The 19,975-nt window shown below is 44.1% G+C and overlaps 2 protein-coding genes across 3 annotated transcripts; one reads left to right on the top strand and one right to left on the bottom strand.

Annotated features, from left to right (window-relative positions):
• Nucleotides 1–3,030: 3,030 nt before the first annotated feature.
• Nucleotides 3,031–14,138, bottom strand: LOC134093024 (eukaryotic translation initiation factor 4B-like). 2 transcript variants are annotated; one of them, XM_062546277.1, is made up of 15 exons: nt 13,995–14,138; nt 12,696–12,842; nt 12,158–12,363; nt 11,573–11,689; nt 10,370–10,424; nt 10,037–10,183; nt 9,690–9,836; nt 9,426–9,587; nt 8,677–8,941; nt 8,492–8,568; nt 8,010–8,256; nt 6,214–6,251; nt 5,937–6,072; nt 4,986–5,058; nt 3,031–3,444 (listed from the first exon to the last, which is right to left on the bottom strand). In XM_062546277.1, exons 1-15 carry the CDS (start codon nt 14,005–14,007, stop codon nt 3,370–3,372), a joined length of 1,905 nt encoding a protein of 634 aa, XP_062402261.1. In that variant the 5' UTR covers nt 14,008–14,138; the 3' UTR covers nt 3,031–3,369. The 2 variants fall into 2 exon arrangements, with proteins under 2 accessions (XP_062402261.1, XP_062402262.1); XM_062546278.1 differs by lacking the exon at nt 13,995–14,138 and adding an exon at nt 13,491–13,563.
• Nucleotides 14,139–14,531: 393 nt separating this feature from the next.
• On the top strand, nt 14,532–19,951 carry ctsa (cathepsin A). The gene is made up of 15 exons (XM_062546284.1): nt 14,532–14,624; nt 14,991–15,154; nt 15,404–15,515; nt 15,727–15,777; nt 15,877–15,963; nt 16,139–16,294; nt 16,412–16,503; nt 16,596–16,680; nt 16,794–16,885; nt 17,031–17,109; nt 17,229–17,377; nt 17,613–17,688; nt 18,544–18,633; nt 18,742–18,843; nt 19,158–19,951. Exons 2-15 carry the CDS (start codon nt 14,991–14,993, stop codon nt 19,239–19,241), a joined length of 1,419 nt encoding a protein of 472 aa, XP_062402268.1. The 5' UTR covers nt 14,532–14,624; the 3' UTR covers nt 19,242–19,951.
• The last annotated feature ends 24 nt before the right edge of the window (nt 19,952–19,975 follow it).

Consider the following 19,975-nt stretch of genomic DNA (forward strand, 5'->3'; position numbering starts at 1 on the left):
ACATAAGGTGATACCTTAAAATGTCAATGGGTTTAAAAAGAAGGTCCAAAAAAAGACCCTCAACAATCTAATGGTCGAAAGGTCTGTGTCTAACAACGTACTGATTGCATCAAAGCATTAAGAGCTTGTCACTTCTATAAGCATAACTGTCACTCTTATATTACTTTCCAAAATGACCACTGTCATGAGATTTGGTCAATGACAGTGACAAGATGTGGACGACATGGAGAATTCTGACAGAGGATTGAGCTTCACACGTAACTACAGTCTCTCTAGACCCAAGACGGCTTACCTCAGTGAGGCTAAGGATCTCCGGGCAGTCGTCTGAACAGTCCCTGGTCTTGGGGAGTCCCACTGCTGCCGAGTTCCTCTCCTTCACACACCACTGTCCACTCTGAGCACAACCCATAGCTCCAATGGTCCACCGTCAGCCTCTCCCGTTATCTCCTTTGTCCCGTCCGTTTCCACCCTCCCTCTCCTTCGTCCTCCTCTCCCCTCTTGTGATCCAGCCCTCCGCTCTCCCTCTTTCTCTCTTCCTCCGTCCCACACAGAGAAGAGGATCCAGAGATCTTCCCCCCTCTTGTTCCTCTGCGCTCCACACCCTCGTGGCTCCTCTGTGGCTCTGTGTGTTTCTCTGCCTGTCAGCCGAGAGAGAGAGAGAGAGAGAGAGAGAGAGAGAGAGAGAGAGAGAGAGAGAGAGAGAGAGCTGAGGAGCCCAATTCCAGCACCCCCCCCCCCCTTCCCTCCCTGGCCCCTCGCTCCCTGGGTGTCCTCACAGTCTTTACGCACACACACACACACACACACACACACACACTCACACTCACAGCTGTTTTGGTCAGATGATGTCAGGCCTATCCACCCTGTTTGGCACTCCGCTTCTCTCGCTCCATAGGGGACCATTAAGAATCGGCAGCACCTCTTTCCCTCTCTCTCTCTCGCAGGCACGCATGTGCACACGCAAACATCAGCACCACCACTGCACAAACCCACTGCCCTTCCTCCCACCCAGCTGCAATTAGTTCAACATTCCTCGGCACTGAAGAATTTAGGAATCGGTAACGAATCGTGAATCCCCTTGTAGTCTACCACTCTCACACACCACAATCAACTGATTACTTATGATTTATAGATAAATGAATAGATAGAGATAGACAGAGAGAGAGAGGAAGAAAGAGAGAGAGAGAATAAGGGAGAGAGAAAGATGGAGAAAGTTTCCAAAAACGAAGGGAAAGGCCGAGATGATGAATCAAGATCCTTTAAAGAGGTTCGGGATATTTTGGGCTCCTCTATTCTAGCATAATATAATGTAATCTTTCACCGCACACAGAGAACAATGCCCCTCCCTGTCCGAGGGCCTTTGGATGTGCCCCCACGAGGCAGCTCCCCACCACAAGAGCCTCTGTGACAAACTGCAGCCTTGAGCGCAGGCTGCTCGTCTACAGTGAGCCGGGAAACAGCGGTCCTCCAGAAGCTTTCCGGGGAATGAGGACAATCGGCAACAATGAGCTCTTTCTGCGGGGGTCACTTTTATCCGCTGCCCAAAAGTCCTGCAGGCAAAGGACCCCGGCCATCAGATCAGCGAGACGAGGAGCTGAAAGGCAGCTCTCTGAGACCTCTTCATTGAAAAGAGCTGCAGTCGCGTCGAGAGCAAGACAGCTCAGTTGGCCTTGGCATTCCCTTCACTCAATGGCCGACGTGACAACTGGACCACCAGCGAGCAACAACTGTGGCTCTGCTAGGAAAACAAACCAACCCATTTGTTTACATACACACACACACACACATTCAAACAAGATTAAAGGCAGCAGTAGTGTAATTATATGTATGTGTGCCGCAGACATTTCATTTATTGTACGAGTAATGCGCTCGATACTCTCTTCACACACACTCAGACTACATTTTCTCACACTAAGCCCATCTGTCACAGGAGATGCTGTTCCCACCCAGGGAATACTGCTTACACGTAAACTTTGCATCTGTTCAGTCTGTGTGCACGCATTCTCATGCAGACGGGCTCAGGGAGGGAGAAAGAGACAGAGGGAGGGAGAGGGAGAAAGAGAGGAGGAAGGGAAGGAGAGAGAGGGATAGAGGGAGGGAAGAAGAGAGCAAGAAAGAGGAGGGAGGGGAAGGAGAGAGGGAGAAAGAGGGAGGAGTACAGAGGGGGAAAGAGAGAGAGGGAGAAAGAGAGGATAGTAGGAAAAAGATAGAGGGAAGGAGAGAGGGAGAAAAGAGAGGGAAAGACATACAGTAGATAGAGGTTTGTACTGGTGGCAATCATCCATCCGTTTCTTGATCCCCAGGGGCAAGTTATGGCCATTTGTGGATGTGCGACGTTTCATCTTCATTTGGTTCACTCCTTCCAACACACAATGTTTATAACTGATGGCCCGTCTTCTGTAAACAGCATTGTTCTCTGCTGAACGATCTAAAACAGATGAATTTCTGCATGCTCACGCAGTGACGGAGTCCATTCCTGATTTACTTGTCATTTGTATACACACATGGCACACTCACAATGTTGACTGTTCTCAGCTAACAACTAAGGCTAGCTAGCCTGGACCCTGCACAGCTTGAAGTACAAAAACGCTGATGATGCATTATCCCTGTGGACAGGAGAGAGTAACCCCAGCCTGGGTAAAGGGGGTCTTGAGCTACTGGCCGAGCAGCTGAGCAAGCAGTCGTTGGGCAAGGAGATTCTTTGTGGCGTCTCTCCTCCTGTGTGTCCTACAGCTACAACAACACAGCTACAGGGGGGTCCCCCAGTTAAATATGCAGTCGCTGGGGTTTGGGCCACCTCTCTCTCTCACACACACATTCTTTCACACACACACAGCCCCTGGGTGATAAAGCCAGTACCTGGCAGTCATTCTCAACACCTCTGCTGTGAAATGTCACAGCTTCTAAAATCAGGCGTGCTAATATACTATTGACGTTGGATAGGGGTTGAACTTGAAAGAGGAAATCTAGCTCTTTATTTTAATGTCTCAGATAATTGGATAATTGACAGAAGCCAAACTAACACAAAGCTTTTTTTCTTCCATATTTTTATTTATTTATTTATTACAATTACTTCCTTTGCGAATGTGTATCCGAGTCATCTTAAATTTCATCATTTAAAAAAAAGAAAAAAAAAGAAAAAAGAAAAAAAAAGAAGTCCAGTATGTGACACTTTCTCTCTTAACTTCTAGGATCGGCATTCCAAAAAGGCATTCTGGGCCTGAAGTAAAGGTTGGGGGAAGACACCTGGGGCCGTTTGGGCCATCCCTCCATCACACATGTAAAGAAATGTTCTGCTTTAGAGTTTAATTCGCGGGGTTTTTTTTACGTTAATTTTCTGCGACTTCGTTCTACCGCTGCTACCGCTGGTTACTCCCCGTCCTCGTCGTCTCCTGGGTCTCCATCCATCAGCAGGGCAGCGTACTTACTGGCCGAGCTGAACTTCTGCACAACAGAAAAGAAACACCGGTCAACTCATTTCAACACAAGTACAGTAATTTCCCGTATATAAGCCGCATTGTGTATAAGCCGCAGGACAGTGTTTTATGCAAGTTAAAAGAAACAAAACCATATTGATACCATATTAACTGCCCCCGTGTATTAACCTCATAGCTGAAGAAATTTTGCAAAATCAATGTATAAGTCGCGGCTAATAGTCAGGAAATTACAGCAGCAAGAATATACCATTGAGTGTCTTTATTTCACCGACTTACACAGCTGAACTAATGCATTGTACTGACATTCAGAATCTCAACTCATATAACACTCTGTGGTGAAATGCAAAAAGAAAGACACTTGTGCACAGCACACTCATAAAACTGTACATAAATGCCTCATAATTTATTCAGAAATGGGTGAAGCAACATTGATGCATTATTACATTACCATAGAATACTATGTATGGTAACTTTCTTACTTCCAATATTTATAGTTGACTGGAAAACGTGGCTGTAAAAGGGGACTAAGTGACTGTCTGTCTTTAAAGTAAAAAAATATGTTGCAAAGTAAAGATACAGACTGAATACAACAAATAGAGATTGAGGTAGTCCTACTATCTTAACTGAAATGCTGCTAAATTATTGGTACCGTTAAAATGTTAGTAGTTCTATTGTCAAAAGAAAATTGTTTCCCAATTAGCATCGTCAGGGTTTCCATTCCATTTTGGTGTGCATGTTTGCTGGGCACATTTAAGTTGGTCTAGCTTGCAATTTAAGTGATCATAAAAATGTCTAAATTCCTGTACACAATAGTGCACAAAGAAAAGAAACAAGTACACCAAAAGGAAGATTGCGTACCAAAGTGGTACTGCACATTTCTAAAAATTCTAGAAGTGGAGTGTAGCTGAGGTACACACACATGCAGTGATTTAGTTTGTTAGATGACACATTAGCCAGCTAAGCTTTCTAGTGCAATAGCCATAGACAGGAACTCGCCCATGTTAACTAGCAGGTGAAACTAGCAGTTCAGAGTTCACTTTGTATATCTAGCTTAAAAATGAGGAAAAACATAAATAAAAATGTAATAGAAGCTGTGTGTCGATAGCCAAACTAGCAATGAAGTTAGTTCATGTCATTGCATTCCATGTAGTTAGTAAAGTTGACACCAGCTAATACATGTTTTGTATTTCTCTAATGCTGGCCTTCCTCTTCAGGACGCTGGTAACACGGGAATAGTATGATTTGCCACTATTGCTAACCAAAGCATTAATGATGAATGATTCCTTATTCCTCTCTACTTTAAGTTACTGAAAGTGAGACATTTGACCAAGTCACAAGAAAAACTAACTGAACTGATTTGAACAGCCTTTGTGGGCAGATCACCCTGTGTTATACCAAAGTCAGACCTAAAGAAAATCGTTTGATGATTGCTGTGTCAACTGTTGTGTCCTTTAGTCAAGCTGAACTTCCACTTCAAGAACTTCCTGAAGTTCCAGGCCGAACTCCCTTTAGTTACTCTTAAAAAACATCCATGTTTGAGGAACTCACAGGAGCAGGGGTCTCCTCATATTTCTTTGGCTCAGGTGCTGCTCTAGGGTCTCGGTCTTTTCTGCTCTCTTTCCTACAAAAGCACATTCACAAACATGGCATCAATCAGAGACATCAATTCAGATGAAAACTATAAGGAAAGGAAGCTTGTTCTTTCTAAACATGGGTTGAATTCAAATGACTGTTAAGTCCTGTTGGAATGAACAAATCTGCACAAAAACAATACTGTTACAAACTCCCAAGGGGAGGGGCAGAGAATGTATGCGGAAGATTCTATTTGTATGTACCACCACTAAAGCATTCCGCATATAGGAGCCAGCTGCCAACATGAATATGCAGACATTTCCACTTGCCACTCACATCGGAGCCAAAATGTTCAACTGACAAGCATTTGATAACCAGTGGATTTCATTAACCAGCACTGACAAAATAAAACTGGATTATGATCTAGTCAGCGGTGGTGTGTGGGGTTTTATAGAAAGCAATAAGAAGCAGGTGAACCATGAATTCTGTGATCACAGTAAGGTGAACTACACCACGCAATATCGTATTTATTTAAACAAATTCGGCATTTGGAATATGTTTGATGATGGTGGAGGTTATTGTCTAATGTTGAGAACAATGCCAGTGGGATTAAATGGTTTCTTAAGTGTTGATGAGTGTACATATTGTGAATGTGGATAATACGGTGCATTTTTATTTGAATGTTAAAAGCTGCAATTGGTGAACAAACTCTTTTGAGAGGTGGATAAACTATATTTCTGAAATTTCAGAGGAGGATAGTGTGTTCACGTGTGAATAGCCTCCACTACAGCCCTGAATGGAATCTAATGATGTGGTATGCCGCACTCACGTTGGTACCTATGTACTGAGGCCTGAAGGGAGATGCTCTGAAATGTCATTGGCCGACAGTGCAGTGCAGTGACAAAGGCATTCAAGTCTATTCTATACCTGTCTGGTTCTCTCCGTTTGTCCCGGTTTGGGCCCTCCCCTCTGCCGCGCCCCGCTCCGGAGCCGGCAGGACCCCCACCACGGCCTCCTCGCGGGGCGCCCCGATCCCGCCGCACTCCGTCCACCTTGTTTTCGTCTGCAACATAGAAATGAGGTCGCATCACTACGCTGTCGCTAACAGAGGGCCTACATGTAAGCTGTATGATGATGGTGATGGGGGGGGGGGGGTTTGGATGACTTAAAAAGAGTCAATGTGATGATGGATGAGGACCCTTACCTTTGCCTGAACCTCGCTCATCGGTCGAACCGGAAGAGCTGGAAAGACACGCACATGAGCTCATGACTCAAATATTTGTGCAAAATCCTTCAGACAATATTTAGTCAGCACTTAGGCATTATGGCATGCGCTACGAGGTATTGTGTGAACACTCTAAAATGTGTTAGCCTGACAAGACTACATAAATAATTTTCATTCCTTGAGTACATTGTTTCTGTATGCTTCAACAAGCTACATTTAAGACGTTATAGGACATTATGAAGACCATTATGAATGTAATTGACAGTATTGGCATGGACAAAAAAACAATTGTTTCATGCCAATACTGTCAAAAAATATTCAAATAATTATAAAATAAAATCATAGTCCCAGAAGTACTAGCAAAGTAAACAGACCACAAAGTCTATGTCAGTTCCAAACTAATACAGTTTCTACATTCTTGCTGCATCTGTGCTGTTGAGAAATAACTATAATCTTAAACCTACAGTCTATACGGCAAAACATAAAAAAACTAAAAAGAAAAAACAATAAATCAAACGACATTAAATTAACATTCATATACTTCAACAACTAGCTAGTAATCAAGACCTAGTGCATACCATTTTAATACATTTAGGAATTTCTAAGGCCTTAATTTACATTCACACTAAATTTCAGACATATGTGGGAAAACCACCCTTCTAATGCCTAGACAGACGCTCGTACCCACGTGTTTTAGGCTCCTTACTAGCACGCCCCCCTCCCAGTCTGAGGAGATGCAGGATCACGGGTTTGAGCCTGGGGTGGGTTATACTGGCGCAGCCACCCGGATGGGAGTGAGGTTTAGGAGGGAGGGATGAGAAACGGTATTTGCTGGGTACTGTGGGTGCGCAGACTAAAGCTGCCGCCCGACACTTTGGGTGCCCCTCATTCAGCGTTTATACATCCTCCCTACCTCCTCGGGCCTCGATCCTCACTGATCTACATAAAGAAAGATATGAAGAAGGGATAGACTATCCCATTGTTGCCGCCCCATCATTCTTTATGTACATCAGTGAGGATCGAGGATCGAGGCCCGAGGAGGGGGAAGTATAAAAGCCGAAAGAGAGGCACTTCCTGACACAAGCTAGCGACAAAGGGTTTCAGGCAACTTGCTCGCACGCCCTCATCCAAGACGCTTCAATGCTGACCTGCCCAGTCCATACAACATTATACTCATTCATCAATAATGCTAATATACACAATGCATGAAAGAAAAGAAGAAAACAAAACAAAACAAAACAAAAATACTACTCAAGTACCTCCGCACTCTCATAAAACTACTGCTCTTATAGACAATTTGTTACAGTAGCCGAGTTCGTGTCAAACTTTTCGATGCGATTCAGGCAAGAAATCCTGTTTGAAAACACTTGAAATTCACATAAAATAGTCGAAATTGAACAACAAATTAATTCCCAAGAGGGAGGTGGACTAACTTCCAATAGCGCATAATCAAAGGTCCAGGGTTGAAGTAAACGGGTTTATTTGCAGCAAAACACATTTGTTAAGATTTCATTACATTTTTCCGTTTTAATTGCCCTGACAACCTCATGTTTTAAAACCACAGCTTTTCACAACTTCTTTCTTGACTAGAAGATTGCGTAGAAGATTTTTTTTTTTCTCTTTTTCTTTAATTTGCATTACAGAGTGGATGTAAATGCGGCACAGATCTTTTTTTTTCTCGACGGGACTGGTTCATATAATTCATAGCATTCGAGCCTGTGGTACGGGGTTGTGTTTGGTTGTGGTTTTATGAGGGCAGGGCGTCAGACTCAGACCTCTTGGGGGGTTGGTCGCCGGTGGGGGACACAGGGGCGCGACTTTCGCCCTCGCTGGCGCCGCCCCCTGTGCTCCGTTTGGCCCAGGCGTTCTCCTTGGGCGGCGGCGCTGGCATCACTTTCAGGGGGAGGGCATCCTGACTGTTCGGAGAGGCAGGTGGCCGGGAGCCGGAGGACGGGGGCTCGTCCTCCTGACCGCTGAGGACCTCGTTCTCCACAGAACGCTCGCTCTCCCGGCGACGGGAAACTGCAGGTGAGGGAGAGAGAGAGAGTCAGTCAGCATACGACAAGCGTGTAGCTGTAGTGGCCAAGAACAGAATTCTATAGCCATAGTAGCTTTGTAAAATCAAAGAGGCATATGGTTGACTTCTATGCTTTTTTTAGAGGGAACGTCCAGTACAATTCGGTATAAACTACCTATTCTGGCAAGATTCAGTATAATCAAGGAGCACAACAGTACTGGGTCGTAGCAAAGCACTCACCTCGGGCAGGCTGTGATGAGTCACTTCCCGTCCGAGAGCGCTCCTTTGGCGCCTTCTCACTGCGCCAGCTTGGTTCCCTGCAATGGGACAAGTGACCAAAAAATCAATATCATCCGACACCAAAAAACCCTTATCTCTACGAAGGCTCCAAAGCCACTCTCGTCGGCCATTTGTTCCCCACTCACTTGTCCTGTGGTTTGTCGCGTCTGTCGCGCTCGCCCCGGAACTTGTCGTCCTCCAGCTGCCTCTGCAGCTTCTCCTGCTCCTTCTTGAGCCGCTCCTCCACCTCACGCTCCTTGGCCGCCGTGTCCACGGGCTTGGCGGCGCCGAAGATGGAGGAGGCCCGACTGCCGCCGCTGGGCGCGGCCGGTGGGGTGGACTCGCCCGCGTCCTCCTCTTCTTTGGGGACACTGCGAGGCTTCAGGTTCAGCTTGGGCCTCTGTAGAGGCGCTGGAGACAGGAGAAGGGTTGATGAGATGGGGTGTGAAGAGTACTAATGGCCTCATCCCAACACACACACTCGCACCCTCTACATTACAATAGAGGGCGTGTTAAGGTACCGTTTCTTTTAACAACATTTAACATTAAGTTGAGTAATACTTCATTCTTTTAATGCGTAGTCTTGTTAAGTCGGCCTAATATAGGGTGCACCTCACAGGGCAAGAATGCCTGTGTATAATTGACAGAAGTAAGCTCAACACAATAATGTCTGAATCACACGCATACACAAACCTTGCCTCTCATTTCTCATTCCATATCATATCCCAGTATAGCAAAATGCAACGTTCTCAAAATGCATGCAGACGTTATCAACAGGCACCCTTTCCATAACATGGGACATGTCCATTCCTGCTCCTATACCAAACAGAAGAGGTTACAGCCTAAAATGCAAAGACAAACACTAACAAGGAACCACTCTCATTTACACACACACCTCCTCCACTTCTTTCCTCTCGCCTCTCGAATGATCGCTCTTCGCGGTCACCGTAGCGGTCACCAAAGCGATCGCCACCACTCCTGCCTTCGTCACGGCGGAAATCGTCATCCCGTCTGAACCCGCTGCCAAACGCTCTGCGGCCTCCGCCGGAATCGAAACCTGGACGAGGACCGGAACCAATGAGTACCCACATAGATAACGATCAGGCTACAGAATCTGATGAAAACAGTTCCATATGCTGATGGCTAACAATACACCAACCTCCTCGGTCGTAATCACGGGGTCCGCGGTCATCAAAACGGTCACGGAAGCGTCCACCATCACGTCCACCGTCTCGTCCACCACCAAAGGCGTCGTCCCGCCGTGGTCCATCCCTGAAACGATCTGATTCGTAACGGTCCCTTGACCCTGCAAGTACATAATAGTAGTGTAAGCAAACGATTAGTCATTCCATTCGGACTAAAGGTCATACAAAAATCCATTTCCATACCGAAACCCTACACAGGACATTAATCATTTTGAAACCGACTGTTCAGGTTGAAGCCCCATTCCTTTCTGGTTTCAGTCAGAACCAAATCAGAGGATTCTACACATGCAGGTGAACTCACTCTCTCCGTAAGAGTCGTCCCGTCTCGGTCCTTCGTCGGCGTCCGAGCTGGGCCTGGCTCTCCAGTCGGAGTCAGTATTGGCAGGTCCGTCCATACCACGGCCCCCCCGGTCCCGGTCACGTCCCATCATAGATCCGTTGTCCCTCTCTGGTGAAAAGCAGAGTAGTAGTCAGGAAGGCGAAAAAATATGGTGTTGAGGTCTATGTCTTGACCAAAATCTACATGGTACAGAAGTATAGTACAGACAAATACATTCAAATGAAGCACAAACGTCTTCCGACACTTTATTAGCTGAACTCTGTACTACAAATTTGATATGAGGAGTAACTGTACCTTTGTCATTGGATTGGTCTGCAATGTCCACACGAACCCGCCGGTTCCCAAGGTTCTATGGAGACAAAAGGTTCAGGCATGCAGAACACAATCAGAGCTGCGACAGATCAACTATAAACTTGTCTGGAGTGCAGATAAGCAGAAGAGGATTTCTATAGACTTGCCTATTGCACAAAAAATCTCTTTTTTTGCTCAAAGCATCAACTTGTTCATTTCAACAGCCCATAGAGGTTATGAGCAATGTTAAGACGCTTGGTTCAGACTTTAATGCTGACAAGTCAAGAATGGCCTTGTAATAACTATGACAGGCATTTTCATTGTTTTTAATGTTAGAGAGCTTGAGTGCTTGAATTTCTTGAACACATACAGTATTGGCAAGATTTCTGGCACCAGTGAGGAGCTGATAATCTCATCAGGTAGTTCCTGAAACATTATGTGCTCTATTAGCTATTACTGAGACAAACTGTAATCAGTTAAAAACTGACTTCAAGCCAAGACTCTGACAAGACTGGCAAAGAGAGCAGGTCACTTACTCTATGACATCACATCTCTACTTAACAAGCTCCAAACAAATTTAAATGTCATCTTTTAAGCCATGTTTTCAACACACACACACACACACACACACACGCACGCACGCAACACAGTTGCTGTTCATTTCACTGTGTCTGCTGTGCAAACTTTTCATTCATTCATTCATTCATTCAACCTTTATTTATTCTCGGAGAGTCATTGAGGGTAGCCCTCATTTTCAATGAAGCCGAGATTACAGAAACAATGCATAGAACAAGAGATGTTCAAATAAGATAATAATAAGAAAATATACATTGCATTATAGAGGAGGAAGGGGGAAATAAAAAAAATAATAAAATAAAAATACATGAAATAATAATAATAAAATAATAACAACAAAAATAATAATAATAAAAATAATAATAAAAATAATAATAAAGACATTTACTTAAAGCAGGTACAAATTGGCATAGGACGGTTTGTGACCACAGACTTGAATTGACTATATGGAATTATAGAGTTCATTTTTAAATTGCACTGAAGATTATTCCAGGAAGTAGGGGCACCATAACAAAAGGCTGACTTGCCCAACTCAGAATGGACACGAGGAACTTTAAGCATCAAAGAGTCATTTGATCTAGTCTGATAGGCACCAGAATTCCACATAAGCATATCTGAAATATAACTTACTTCCTCATTAAAAGTGAGTGCCTGCAGGATTGAGTCCACATCGTCAAACTCTGCATAGCCAAAGCCCTTCAACCTCTCTGGGTTACTGGGCTCCCTTGGCAGACGCACAGCACTGATCTGTGCACAGAGCAAAGCAGAGAACAGATTATTGATCACATAAACACCCTGCGGCAGTAGACAGGAACCAAACAAAGGTGAGTAAGACACTGGAAGAATAAGGACAAGAACTCTTAAGTAAATACTGTTCTTTGGACAGGAATACCCCCCCCCCCCCCCCCCCCCTTATGCATGACCAAAGCATATTTTGAAATGCTAAGACTGCCAAAAAAGCTTTAATTGCCTCTAGGGTCCTCCCAGGGTACTAAACATGGCTAAACCTTAACTTTTGAAAGTAGTTGCCAGCCTGGCAACCAGTTTTGGCTGCCAAAGCTTATCAAATGTGGTTGTGACCGGGGCAACCACTTGGTTGCCACTTGTAACAATTTGGTAGCCACGGGCAACCAGGCAACCTATGAATGTTGAGCTTAACGTAAAACAAGCACCTCCTAAAACAAGGTCAAAATTGCCCATGGGCTCACTACGCACCGCAAGACCTCTGAAGAAGTTCTTGATGGATTCCTCTGTGACGTCGTACGGAAGGTTGCCCAGGAAGGCGGTGTAGGGGGGGCTGCGGGGCAGGCGGGAGCGGTCCACGTCGGGCTCGCGAGCAGCTCGGGGGGCAGTGGGCAGGATGGAGCGGTCAATTGGGGGCCCCCGGTATGAGTCCTCTGCAGTGTGCCAGGAGGTGGAGACTGAGGCCGGAACACAAAGAGATTAAGAAGCAGAAAGAGGCAGGGTGTGGATGAGAGACGTCTGGTTCAAATCATAGCTTGTAGTACCAGATGTGTTCATTTTCCTGTTTTATTGATTTATCCTTGGACATCATTAAGCTGTTGCATTTGCAAAAGAGAAGGTTGAGCACCCATTTTGCTCCTGAGCAAGACTAGCTTGCTGCTGAATGGTTTGCAAGGGAGAGCAGAGCAAATGTGTGAATGGTCCAGTCCTGTATGCCCATTCATATGCATTATTTAGACAATGTCTGCTTTCTAAACACTATGCTAATCGAATCTCCTCTGATGCTCACCATCTCCATCCAGATCATCAGTCTCGTCGGCCCAGCTGGTTGCCTTGGCTGTAGGGAAGCTAGGGGCTGGACTGCTGTTGCTCTTGTCGTCCGCCGCCAAGAAGTCCGTGAGAGTAAGGGTCTTCCCCTTCTTATTCTTCTTCTTACCTGGGGTCAAAGACAGTGAATGAGTTCGTGGATATTAAGGCCAGTTGCGTAAACATGCCATCATTAGTAACGACGAAAACACAGTAAAATTGTAGTTGTCTGCTAAGACTTGCACTAGTTGAGCAGCCACGCCTCGACCACTGTTTGGGACAAACTCAGACAAGAGAACACACGGTTATCGCAGATAAGAACATTTTCAGAATTTCCATGGCAGCCGGACCAGTTGGCGCGGGCTGTGTCCACTCTGAATTACCGGACGCATGGTATACCCTAGTGCAGTGTAGAAGAAAACCAACTGCAAGGACAGGCCTTAATAGTAATCGTCAAATATCAACATAGGAAGCGGTGGGGAACGAGGGATATAATGCAATCTAGGAGTTAGTTACACTAAATCTAGGGAGAACTTTCAAAAGTATCTCACATAAAACTATCAGGCTTGTTAATGACCGTAAGGTGTTTTCTGTGCCTGTCGGCAAATAATAACTAGCCTAAAGAGCCTCCCGCAATGTATGAACCATGAACACAGTGACTGCTAACCTGCCGGTCACGTTGCACAGCGTAGTCAAACCAAGGCAGCACTAACAGGTGAATGAATAGGATATACATTAGGCTTCAAATCACCAGTCACTGAACACCATCTATTCCCACCTGATAGTACACGTGGGGAACTACTCTCGACCCCCTCTCGGCCCCTCCTCCAAGACATGCGCTTAGGTGGTAACTGTTAGCTAGTTAGCCCCACGGAGAACAAGAGTTGGATACAATGTGACGGCTACTAAGAATCATCGTTCGAAGTACATAAACAATACAACTCGACAATTCGACATTAAATCAAAAAGAGTAACCTCTAACTGGCCCAGTCCACAATCGATATGTCTTATACTCAGAGAGAAATCCGAAAGTAGCGGCTAATTCCCACCTAAAGTTAGCTGGCTAACTAGCTAGCACCCTGCCGTCCACCCCTTGGATCGGCCCGGGCTAGTGTTTCGATATAATGTGATCAACCCCATTATAAATCTGTCCGTATAAAATGCCCAGCTTGAACTGCGCCAGTGCGCTGGTAATAGAAACGCAATTTTCCATTCTGATGTTTCGATGATACGGCCTCACAAGTGCTAAAACCGACTCACTGCAAGCTCACATAAACCTCACCTGACGCCGCCATGTTGAAGAGCGACCTCGTAACAGACTCCCGGATGAATGCGTCAGGAAAGATTGCGCGAGAACGCGCCTTGCCTCTGCACGCGCCAAGGCATATAATAAAATTAAAAGAGGTGTTTTCGTCCTGATCGCATTTTCGCATTTGGTGAAATATTGTTTCTTTCTTTAGTTAAAATACCCAGTAGTTGAACATTAATTCTGACCCTGAATATCAATTAGAGATGTGTAGAAAGTCACTAACTCGTTAAAAACAATGTTGGTGAAGATGGAATGGCTGGCGAATGTTTATACATAGATAGTCCATAATAATGCATACCATGATGCATACACCCCTACACACTCCCTATACAACATGTATACAGTAGGCTAAGCCTAAAACGTGTTGATTACTAAATGTAATTAATAACGGAACTCGAAATTCAATCAAAGTACAACACGTAACCTTATCACAGCTGAAAATGTCAGTAACCTGATAACATTTCGAACAGTTTTCTAAAAGTGAACTATTGGTGTCACGTGACCGAATCACGGGACCTTCCAATGGGTTGTCACATGGTTTAATTTCACAATAAATTCTGAAGGTCTGGTTTAAGTTGCATAGAGCCATCAGTCATCATCAAGGTGAGGTTGTATTATCTAGCCACATGACGTGATAAGTTAGTAGAGGTATTGAAGTCTTCTAGGTCAGTTTGTACGTTAATTGTGTATTTTCCATGCTGGCTCAGCGCAATGACTTTGTTGTAATTCTTCCTGTTTGTAGCATTATGCTTGCTAACATTTGCTGTCCATGTTGCTAACAGTGAAACCTCAGACGTTTATTATGTAGCTTCATGCAGCATACAGATCTACTGAGTGATTCCCCATAGTAACATAGACCTTTGGCATGACTTTGTGAAACTACAGCTGTGTGTTTCATGGAAAATGAGAACCCAAGGAATGTCTTGCCATAGAACCGTATGTAGCCTCATTGTGTGTTGGTGTCCGCAGATGTCACTTCTGGTGGTTTCATGTCTATTGCTGCTCGGAACGGGAGTTTTTGGAGCGCCTGATGCTGATGAGATCAAATATCTCCCTGGACTTTCGAAACAGCCCAGCTTCAAGCAGTACTCGGGATACTTAAACGTTGCTGACAACAAGCACCTTCATTATTGGTAATCGGCTCATGTCTTTGACTTTCGCTTCCTTGTTGGTGTTCATGCCCATTTCCTGACTGGTCATATGACTTGTCGAACCTGTAGGCCTATGCTAGATAGAAAGTGGTTTTCAGTCTAGACAACTGTTTTGTGTTTGGACTGTATTTGTCTCCCTGTCAATCTTCCTGATCACGGTGTAACAAGAGCATAAGTGCAATTGTGTATGCCTGCCACACTAACTGGATGAGGTCTTTTGTCTGTCTTCAGGTTTATTGAGTCTGAGAAAGATCCTGCCAAAAGCCCTGTGGTTCTTTGGTTGAATGGAGGACCAGGCTGCAGCTCTCTGGATGGGCTACTCACAGAACATGGCCCTTTCTTGGTCAGTGTGGCATTAGTCCAGTCTAAGCCTGATAAATGCCTTGTTTGTTTTGATTATGAAACATTGAAAATCTAACCTTATTTGTAGGAAAGTGGTGTGATGTTATACCATGTGACTAATTACAAAGTTAATATGTACGGAAAGGGTTTGCAAATCTGTTTAGAGGAGAAGGCCTATTGAGAGAAATACTGAACAACTATTCTCATTTCAGATTCAAGATGATGGAATGACATTGGAATATAATAAACATTCCTGGAACCGGGTTTGTTAACACTTGTCTGCATTAACACTAGCTACAGGTTGGATGTAGTAGCCTAAATATGTGTTGCTGAAGGTGATCCCTCTAACTTTTCTGCTGTAGATTGCCAATGTGTTGTACCTTGAGTCACCAGCAGGGGTTGGGTTTTCCTACTCTGATGACCATCAGTACGCCACCAATGATACGGAGGTTAGGAATTATATTTTGTGTACAGTTAAAGGTGTGATGAATGGCATTTTTATCATCAAAAGCTTTTGAGATGAGTGAATTATTTCAAAGAACTGCATTGTAAATATTGCTATGTATTTTATATAGAGATTTAATTCTTGCCCAAGCAGTGAAGTTATTGTATTTATTGTCACAGGTTTCGATGAATAACTACCTTGCCCTAAAGGAATTCTTTAAGCTCTTCCCAGAATATGCAAAGAGTCAGGTCTTTCTCACTGGTGAAAGTTATGCTGGAATCTACATCCCTACACTGGCTGAGAGGGTAATGGAAGATGAGAGCATTGATCTCCAGGTTTGTTATGTATTGGTTTACAATTAGCCATTTTGGTCTCAAAAACCAGCACAATTGATTTTCATGTTTGAGTGAACTCTTGGAATCTGTTACATGAACATGAATTGTCATTTTCAGGGTATAGCTGTTGGGAATGGGATGTCCAGTTATGAACTGAATGACAACTCGCTTGTGTATTTTGCATATTACCATGGACTTCTTGGCACTAGGTACCATTTTTACTGGTTGATAAGTTGACTGATGCACCTTGTAATGTGCTACATTCAGGGATGTCTTCTAAAATATTTTTTTCTGCCCGCAGCCTGTGGAAAGCCTTGCAGACATATTGCTGTAAAGATGGGAAGTGTGACTTCTACAATAACCAGGATGCAAACTGCACCAGAAATGTATGCATGGCTGTTACCTAATCAATAATTTTCATCCACTTCCGATCATGTTCAGTGGGATGTATCTTGGGGTAACAATCCCCATTAACGTTTACCTTTCTGTGTTTCAATAGCTGGACGAGGTGCAATATATTGTCTACAGCTCTGGTCTGAACATGTATAACCTGTATGCTCCCTGCCCTGGTGGTGTTCCAGTGAGGGCCAGGTGAGCTTTTAGCTGGACATGTTGTTTTGGCATATTTTCTGCTTAAATCTTTACTTCTGTTGTCATGATGCCAAATTTCTTTAATACTCCTGTTCCATCGTTTTTTCTTTTTTTGTAATGCTTCACTTGTGTGTTTCATATGCAGTGTTGACAATGGCCAACTTGTCATCCGAGATCTGGGGAACCATTTCATCAAACATGAACTGTCCACTGTGTGGAACCAGGTGAGCAGACCCCATCTGTTCACTGGCTTCTAATTCACTAGACCGGTGTTCTTGCTACACTGCACTAAGACGGGAGCATCTTGTCCTTGTTCTAACTTGTCTACATTTATGTCCCTTAGAAACTTCTAAACTTGATGACTGTCTACAAATCTGTGAGGCTTGACCCTCCTTGCACAAACTCTACTCCATCTGTGCTCTACTTGAACAATCCCTATGTCAGGGCTGCTATTCACATCTCACCCAAAGCCCTCAACTGGCAGATATGCAGGTGAATTTAGAAGTTTTTAGGTTAAGATTCAACTAGCACTGTAGTGACTTGTGATGCTGCTAGTTTTCTATAGGGATGGCATCTAGGAGGAACATGCACAACGTTTTAAATCAGATTTTCAAAAAAAAAAATCAGAAATTCAAAAAAGTAGCCAGTGCAGCAATAATGTTCCGACTTCTATTATGATGGTTCACATGTTGTTGTTTTTTTTTTTTTACTTTGTTTGCTTTTGCAGTGCTGAAGTGAACAGGAAGTACAAACGCTTGTACATGGATGTGACCCAACAGTACCTCAAGCTTCTGGGAAAACTTGTGAGTTAAAGGGATATTCCGCCATTTTTGGAAATAAGCTCATTTTCCACCTCCCCTCGAGCAAAACAATTAATATTTACATTTTTCCCGTCCATCTAGCCATTCTGTGAGTCTGGCGGTACTACTTTTAGCTTCAGCCTAGTATAGATCATTGAAACGGATTGGACCAGTAGCATCTCGCCTGCTAGCATCATGTTTAAAAGTGACTAAGATTTCTGGTAATTTTCCCATTTAAAACGTGTCTCTTAAGTTAAGTGCAATAAGGCCAACTGAAAATTAAACCTAGGCTGATTTGACATGGAACTACTCATCTGGCGTAATAATCAAGGCAACTTGCAAACTACTGGCACTACTGCTGCTTGTTGTCTATGGGGACTATTTTCAGATGCTGCGTGATATCACTGCGCCCATGGTACCTTTGCAACTTGCAAACGTACCACCTTGCAAGTTAAAGCTATAGACTTGTGGGGGAGGAGACTCTGCAACTGCCACATGAGTGCATATGGCAGTGGTTCTTAACTGGTCTGGCTTTGAGGCTCTCAATTTTCCATGTTCAAGTCTCTACTTATTTATGACCACAGATATGGTGAGCTACTGTACATGCTAAGACGCGAGGTGCCTGTAGGTCTTTATGTCGAACATGCTGTGACGTTTGGCATTACATTTGTGAAGTCATCCATGTGACCTTTCAGTTTTGATGGTTTCATGTTCCCACGTGTCAGCAATTCAGAGCACACCACACACTCTGGGGTTTCTGTCCCACTTTGTCCTCAATTAAGTGAATCCATATCTTCAAATATTCAGAGCCACAGCCTACTTGTGTTTACCACTGAAATTCTTCACTCTTCTGTACAGAAATACCGCATTCTGGTGTACAATGGTGATGTCGACATGGCCTGCAACTTCCTTGGTGATGAGTGGTTTGTCGAATCCCTCCAACAAGAGGCAAGCTTATCTCCCCTTAAGCAGTTTTATGTCCTCTCTCTCTCCGGACAACCATGACTCTTTGAGCTGACTCCTTTATTGTTATATAATTGATATTATATCATGTAGGTGCAGGTGCAGCGACGGCCTTGGACCTATGACAATGGCGAGAGTCTACAGGTCGGTGGCTTCGTCAAGGAGTTCTCCAACCTGGCCTTCCTCACAGTCAAGGTAGGACAAAGATGGTAGAAGACTCACAATTACATGACCTCTAGCCAGTGTCGATGGCTTTTGTTCTAGTTGACTGTCAGTGTTCAAAGCTGGCACCACACACACATTTCCCTTTGGTGTAACCTTCCCATTTTCAACTAATACCACTGTTGTGTAGGTATCTTTCCACCATCTATTACTGTTCATTCTTTTTGTGTTTTTGTTTGAGAGTTGTATTTTGAGCGCAAATATTAACTGGAGTCAAATTCCTTGTTTGTTACTTAAACCTGGCCAATAAAGCTGATTCTAACCCACCCCCCCCTTTACCTTCCCAGGGCTCTGGTCACATGGTTCCTACTGACAAACCCATTGCCGCTTACACGATGTTCTCCCGGTTCATAACCAAACAGCCTTTCTGAGCGGGGTTCTGTTCCTCTGCTTGAGGTCTTGCACTGGAGCACTGTGAAATGCACAGCTTTCCTCCACTCTTTAGAGGCAGGGGATTCTCCTCAGGGGTTCACGGGAAGGGCAAAACAAATCTGTTTTAAAAAAAAAAAAAGAAAAAAGAAAACCATCTCCGTCCCCCAAAGCCTTTCTTTGCATATGATTATGATTATGACTCTGAGATGCAATCAGCACTTGTTCTACTGTATATGAATGTTTTAAGGAAAGATGAAATAATGAGGCTGATGGCCTGTACATTCCCTGCCCAGGCTGTGCATCAACTCTAGTATGTTCAGCATTAAATGGTACCCTTTTATCTGTAGTTTAACTACTGTGGGAATTTGTCTTTTACACACCCCAAAGGGATTTCTTTCTCATTGTCAGTTAACTTTATTCATGTTGTGAATGGTGTTCTGGGGGAAAAGACTCACAGGGGACTTGCGCGTAGTGAATAGAACCCTTCAGTTCCCCCCCCAGTCAGACTTACACTCTAACCACTGGATCAATCAAGTTTTGAGGGAAATCTTGTGTTGTGTAGGGTTTCTTTCTTTGCGCCTAGTGCCTCAAAATGCTTGTTTGTAGTTTTGCAAAATCTGCATAATCAAAAAGGGAATTGTCCATTATGTCTCTGTATTTTGTTGCAGTATTGATTAATGTTTTTATATTAAAGTGATGTTCCTTTAAATTGTTCCAGTCCAGTTAAATTATT

The sequence above is a fragment of the Sardina pilchardus genome, chromosome 9 (assembly GCF_963854185.1).
Source record: "Sardina pilchardus chromosome 9, fSarPil1.1, whole genome shotgun sequence".
NCBI lineage: Eukaryota > Metazoa > Chordata > Actinopteri > Clupeiformes > Clupeidae > Sardina > Sardina pilchardus.

Coding starts and splice junctions, on each gene's coding strand:
- LOC134093024 (XM_062546278.1), bottom strand. CDS start 13,548: ATGTCTTGGAGGAGGGGCCGAGAGGGGGTCGAGAGTAGTTCCCCACGT. Junction 11,690..12,157: donor ACTTCTTCAGAGGTCTTGCG/GTGCGTAGTGAG, acceptor CTCTGTGCACAG/ATCAGTGCTGTGCGTCTGCC. Junction 8,569..8,676: donor CGCGACAAACCACAGGACAA/GTGAGTGGGGAA, acceptor GTCCCATTGCAG/GGAACCAAGCTGGCGCAGTG.
- ctsa (XM_062546284.1), top strand. CDS start 14,991: ATGTCACTTCTGGTGGTTTCATGTCTATTGCTGCTCGGAACGGGAGTT. Junction 16,295..16,411: donor ATGAGAGCATTGATCTCCAG/GTTTGTTATGTA, acceptor TGTCATTTTCAG/GGTATAGCTGTTGGGAATGG. Junction 16,681..16,793: donor ATGCAAACTGCACCAGAAAT/GTATGCATGGCT, acceptor GTGTTTCAATAG/CTGGACGAGGTGCAATATAT.